We start from the raw sequence: 6,758 nt of genomic DNA on the forward strand, positions 1-6,758 counted from the left end.
TATTTATAGAAGAACAGAACCGTTTTCTTATGGGTTCAATTCTCAAATTTCGTAACATATATGGTTCCTTTAAATGCTTTCATTCTAAACCTAATTGGGGTTCCGGTGCTTCAGATAAAACCCCCAAATTGGAACCAAATAGGAATAACAATAGGGTAGGGATTTTTTGGGACTTAGATAACAAGCCACCAAACTCAATTCCACCTTTTGAAGTTGCCAATAAGCTTAGAATTGTTGCATCTTCATTTGGGGTTGTTAGGCATATGGTAGCTTATGCAAATAGTCACACTTTCACCAGTGTCCCACACGCTGTTCGGCAGTGGAGGAAAGAGAAGGAGCTGTATAACCGATTGGAGAGCAAAGGCGTCATCAAGCGGAATGAGTCTCATGTTTGCAGGGTTTGTGGGAGAAAGTTTTACACTAATGAGAAGCTTGTTAACCATTTCAAGCAGCTACATGAGAGCGAGCAAATGAAAAGGGTGAACCAGATAGCATCTGCAAGGGGGAACCGGAGGGTGAAGTTGGTGGCAAAGTATTCGATGAAGATGAAAAAGTATAAGAAGGCTGCAAGGGATATTCTTACTCCAAGGGTGGGGTATGGTTTGGCAGATGAGCTGAAACGCGCAGGATTTTGGGTTCAGTCCGTGTTGGATAAGCCACAACTGCGGATCATGCATTGGAAAGTCACATGGTGGGTTGAATGCATAGTAGTTGTGTCGGATGATTATGATTTCGCTAATGTAATAAGGGAAGCGAAGCTACGATGTCTAAAGACAGTTGTCATCGGGGATACTATCGATGGTGTATTACTGTGGTGATAAGTATATGATACATAGCATAACTTATTTATAGGTGAAAACAATTAAGGTAATAAATACATAATATTTTATTATTAACAAGAATATCAAGCTAATCAATATACAAAACCAGTAAACATGTAATAAAATCTTTTAATTACAAGTTCATTGCTCGACAAGTAGTTAAGTTGATTTTGTTGGTAACTCTGGATTTAGTTATCAACCTGTTATATATGTTATAGGCGTACACACAGTTGCTAAAATGTTCACTCTTATGATTCCAGTTCTGGTCAATTTCTGTGTGTCGAAGTATTTCCCTTCACCAAAACTGGCTCTTCTTTGACAAGATACTAAGCAGAAAAGTTTGATTGTCTGGAACCTTTTGAGCTAATCCTTTCCCATTATGCACATTTTCTATTTTCTAGAGTTTCTCTTTTTCACTGAGCATTCATGTGTTACTATTGTAGTATGTAAGTCGTGCTTTAGGTACCGCATGGTGCTTTTTTCAGGCATTGCAGCTGAAGCTCTTGTTTATGGTGAGGCAGAGGGGGCAGAAAATGATGAAAATCTATTCAGAAACATCTGTCTTCTTTTGGAGCCCCGATTATCTTTAACTGAGGTATCTCTACAGTGCACAATCGACGCCCCTGTTCTGATGGTATATATTCATATGTGATACTGAAATTTCAGCCTTAACTTTCTTGCCTCGAGAAGATGTCTAATCAAGAAAGATGGTCTAATCAAGAATTGAGATGGATGGCATGGCAACAAACACTGCAAGTTGTATATTGAAGTCATTGAAACAAAGTAACTTTCTGTTGCAAACAACCTGTAATTCCCATATTGTCATATTGATATGGAGTTTGTATATTATATTTAAGCTAGACAAATTGGTTATGTTCAAACCTAAACTCCCTAGAAACTGGGATAGATTAATCTTTTTTATTTTTATGTTGGCCTACGTTCCCTCCCAAAAATACATTATTTGAGCTATGAATTTAATTTTAATTATGTTTTATAACTAACTAATGCTAAAGACTTGATATTTTGATTTAATTAATTATTAAGATCATGAAATTATTTTAGTTAATTTATATAGTGTAATTACGATAGTTCAGCCTTCAATACGTTATTTGAACTATAAATTCAATTTTAATTTTGTTTTATAACTATCTAATACAGAAGATGAGTTTTATTTTTTGATATAACGAAGATATTATAAATGGTTTGGAATTGATCAGATATTAAATCTAATTCAATCTAATCCTAAATTTAGACAAAATTTAATAATTAAATAAAAACACTGATATAAACACATATAATAACAAAAAAATTCTATAACCAAGCGATTTATTCAATCCAACCAAATTATTTTAACTTAATTAACATTTACGTGCCAGTAATCTTAACTAACTTCTTTTAACTTCTTTTTTAATGTTTTCTTCATGATTTTATTACGTCGTTTTTGTTCTTCTTCTCTACGTTCTCATATTTTCTTCTCTTCTTCCCTGCATTCTCAGGTTTTTTGTTCTTCTTCTCTGCATAGAGAGTTGTATCGTGTGTTGGAGAGTGAGAGCGTGTTCACATGCGCTGGGTAATGAAACTGATTTTTGTTAGATTTGGACCAACTTCATTGAATTTGACTGCTAAAAAGTCTTGGATGTATAGCAGAATTGATATAATAAAACATATAATTTTGATTGGAAAAATGTCTTTTAAACCGTACTGAAAACATCATAAGAATTATCATAAATTCATAATAATGATATAGTATTAGACTACTATCAACTGCAATTTGAGTTTTTTTTGGTGACTAACTGCAATTTGAGTTTGTGTTCTGATTTAGTTTTGGATATGAAATCTACCAAATTCAAACTATATTATTTATACCTCATATATCTCATATATATGGTTAGGATTGGATAATTTAGATTTAAAAAAGAGAATGTTTAGTTTAGATTTAAAATTTTTTTAATATAAACTCATTTTTATCGTGTAAAAATGACACAAATAAAGAAAAAAAATGCTAAAATTAAAGTATTATAAGAAAATTATACAGTGAATGATTGAACCAAGATATTTTTATTATATTTACATAATTAAATTTTACAGTAACTGTGTATTGAAAAATCAGTTAGAAAACAAAATATGTAACAGAATTAGTTTTGAGCTATAAATGAATTTCATAATGATACTATTTAATATTTATTGATGATTGATTTTTCTCGAAATATTTTTCTGCCCACCGTCAACGAAACCTATAAATAAAGGACCTCATATGGTTTCCAATTTTCCGTTACACTATTATACAAATACTCTCTTCTTCGCTGAATCTCTCCGTCTCTGATTCAGTGATTCTAATCCTTATACAAACACTATTATACAAACACTCACTTACACTCTCTTCTTTGCTGATTCAGTGATTCTAATTCTGATCAGTTTTATTGCACTCTCCGAATTCAATTCTACTCTTAATTCAGGTTTGCTTCTTAGCACGTTACCTTCTTTGGAATTTCTTTTTTTTCTTCCTTAGTGTTCATATTGTATTTTACTTAAGTGGTGGTGTTAAGTTGGGTTGATGGAGAACTGGAGTAACAGAATTTGGGTTTTGATGAGGGAATGGATTCTGCAGCTTCTTCTAATTGGGTTGTTGTTTAAGTTTTGGAAGAGATTAATGAGCAATGAAGGGTCTTATTGATGGGAATACTGTGTTTTATTTGGTAGTATCATGGCTATTATAACAACAACAAAGAGGACTGAACGGTTCCGTCGTACAACACCACCAACATGCAAGTATTGGCTAGCTGGGAGATGCAACAGAAATCCTTGTCAATTTTCACATAGCTTACCAACCTCGCCATCCAATGTATACTATAATGCCAATACGACATATAAGCATTCGAAGAAGCCCGATTCGTCCGTTGAGAAGATCGCCAGTTCCTCTGCTAAGAAGGCAATAAATTGCACACCCAAGAACTTCAAGAAGCCAGAAAATTGTGCACTAAAGGCTGTTGAGTGCAGACCAGAATCTATATCTGTTGGCTTGGCCAGTTCCTCTGTTAAGAAGGCAATAAATTGCGCACCCAAGGCCTTGAAGAAGCCAGAAAATTGTGCACAAAAGGCTGTTGAGTGCAGACCAGAAGCAGAAGCTATATCTGTTGAGAAGCCAACCAAGTGTGAAGAAAAGGCTGTATTGATTGAAAAGACTGCAGACGTGGAAGATGTGGCCACTGTTGCTAAGGCTTCTGTGGATAAATCACGCAGTATTTGCAAATCTTGGATGACTGACAATTGTGTGGACGGTGACTTGTGTCAGAATTTGCATTCATGGTTTTATGGTGATGGGTTTTCTACGCTTGCAAAGCTTCATGAACACAACAAGGTATATACATGTCTGATTCCACCTTTTATTATTTGAAAGTACATCCAGTTTAGTGTATTTTGTCTTCGTTTAATTTGAAAGTTAAGTGAATATTGCAATTGAAATAAGTTTGAGGGATAAGCAAAAAGTGAAAAAACTACAGAGATGCCATAACTAAGTTGCAATAAATTAAAAAAAATTCAACACGAAGCATAGGTGTCTATATTGTATTAGTTATAAACTTATAATCCCAATATTTGTTTCTAAAATCTAAAGAATCCATTCTATAGAAGCAACCATGATAAGAGACATTAAGAACTAACTTTGAAAAATAGAGCTGTAATTTTTTAGGCCAGTGCTTAGCACCTGCTTCACATAAAAATAACCGTGTTTGCCTAGCTTAGAATAAATCAGAATAGAAGATCCTTAGTTTAAAACTGATATGGAAATGGAATCTATTACATTTTACATACACTGCATTTTTTTTATTGTCATTCAAGTATTAAGCAAGACAGCATTTATTTTATTGCCATCAACACGCATATTATATCAAATTCACGTAGAAAATGTATATTAGAAATCTTACCCACCTTGCCGAAGAGTATCAAATCTAATCTAGGACAAGCTTTTACATAAGAGCAACATTCTACTAATATTTAAAAGTGCCATTGAGTTGGATTCGTTTATGCTAATATTCAAATTTTGTTTACAGGCAATCACTGGCATTGCACTGCCGGCTGGTTCAAACAAACTTATTTCTGGTAGCACTGACGGCACAGTTCGAGCATGGGACTGCAACACTGGCCGTTGTGTTAACATGATCCATCTTAATTCTCCAGTTACCTCACTTATATCTGAGGGCCCATGGATCTTTGCCGGTGTGAAAAATGCTGTGAAAGTAAGCTCTTTTGTTTTATTGCAATAATGGTATCTTATGTATAGGAGCTTTAACTGTAAACTTATAATTTGATTGTGGTTGTTTTGTTAAGGCATGGAATATTCATACGGGTGCAGATGTTACTCTTGATGGACCTAAAGGGCAAGTCCTTTCATTGAATGTAGGCAATGATATCCTCCTTGCTGGAGCAGAGGTAAATTACCTTGGCTTGCAGTGATTTAAGATTTGTTTATAGTTAGCCATTTGCTACTGATTAGAACTATGACATTTCAGCTTCTCCATTAATTTTTAAATAATCTATTTAAATTGCAGGATGGTGTTATTTATGCTTGGAGATGCAGCTTTGAGTCTCCTTTCAAAATGGTTGCAACACTAGGTGGTCATAGTAAACCAGTGGTTTGTCTTGCTATTGGATCTCACAAGATGCTTTATTCTGGATCCATGGACCATAGCATTAAGGTATTTTTTTATTTCAACGTGAGATATGCTTCATGTAATTTGCACACTATTCCCCTTTAGCTAAGCAATTTCTTACCCTGCTATCTACAGGTTTGGGACCTTGATACATTCCAGGGCACAATGACACTTAACGGGCATACCGACGTTGTCACATCACTTATTTGCTGGGACAATTACTTGTTATCGGGTTCATCTGATTGCACAGTCAATGTTTGGGTGTGCACCGAGGAGGGAACTCTAGAAGTGACATACACTCACACTCACCAAATTGTAAGTTGTTCATCCACTAACGTTGGTTCACAAAGTATCTCGTTTAAGCTGCTATTTTAATTTTGTTTAAGAAGGAGGTGATTGGTTTGTCTAATTCATTTTTTTATTTTTTTTATTTGTTATTATAGGCTGTTCTTGGACTGTATGGGATGACTGATGTAGAGGCCAAGCCAATATTGTTTTGCTCGTGCAAAGATAATTCAGTTCGTATGTATGAATTGCCGACGTGAGTGATAATAAATCTTTCATCTACTTGTTTTGCTACTTTTACTGGGCTTTTTTTTTTTACTATTGTAGCAACTTACTGTGTCTGCTTCTACAGGTTTCTAGAGAGAGGTCGACTATTTACAAGACAAGAAGTTCGATCCTTTCAGATAGGCCCTGGCGGACTCTTCTTCACTGGAGATGGGACTGGTTTGCTGAATGTGTGGAAATGGTTAGAAGAGGCCAAGGTGCCAACATAGGAAAATACATCTTGAGTTACATGATGAGTTATTCTAATTACTTTGATGTGGTGACCTTATCTTTATTCTCTGAATGTATGAATTAACTGAGCATACTTGATGTTGGGGTTGGGCATATTGGTTCTTGAGGTACAAGAATTTAGAGAAGTATTATTGATTCTCTGAAATATCAAAAAGATTGATTCTTGAAGCAAAAGAAACAACAAAAAAAATAAGAAAAGCAAAAAAGAAAAATGTCCAAGGCTTTGAGCATCAATGGTTAGGAGGGTCGAAAATTGGCCTAAAAAGCTCAAAAGAGTTGTTCTCCCTAACTATATGCTTGTGGTGTGAAAGTGTCAAGTAATCCTTGAGACTGAACATTTAAAGTCGTGACCCAAAGCTATTAAAGAGTACGCTTAAGGCTCTGAGCACCACTGTCTGGGAATTTAAGCAAAGCTAAATTCGAATCCAAAGGGTTTCCCCAGTTAAGTGCTTGTGGTGTTTATGTATCAGGTGGTAATACTTGAAAA

General features: G+C 34.7%; 2 protein-coding genes across 2 annotated transcripts; both read left to right on the forward strand.

The window, feature by feature from the left end:
• LOC107624837 lies at positions 7–1,806 on the forward strand. Its single transcript, XM_016327302.2, has 2 exons — positions 7–691; positions 1,307–1,806. Exons 1-2 carry the CDS (start codon positions 30–32, stop codon positions 1,317–1,319), a joined length of 675 nt encoding a protein of 224 aa, XP_016182788.1. The 5' UTR covers positions 7–29; the 3' UTR covers positions 1,320–1,806.
• Positions 2,896–6,482, forward strand: LOC107626795 (zinc finger CCCH domain-containing protein 48-like). The gene is made up of 8 exons (XM_016329694.2): positions 2,896–3,277; positions 3,522–4,179; positions 4,871–5,056; positions 5,148–5,249; positions 5,369–5,515; positions 5,606–5,785; positions 5,914–6,011; positions 6,108–6,482. The coding sequence occupies exons 2-8, from the start codon at positions 3,526–3,528 to the stop codon at positions 6,247–6,249; spliced, it is 1,509 nt and encodes a 502-aa protein (XP_016185180.1). The 5' UTR covers positions 2,896–3,277; positions 3,522–3,525; the 3' UTR covers positions 6,250–6,482.

The sequence above is a fragment of the Arachis ipaensis genome, chromosome B02, assembly GCF_000816755.2.
Source record: "Arachis ipaensis cultivar K30076 chromosome B02, Araip1.1, whole genome shotgun sequence".
Lineage (NCBI taxonomy): Eukaryota > Viridiplantae > Streptophyta > Magnoliopsida > Fabales > Fabaceae > Arachis > Arachis ipaensis.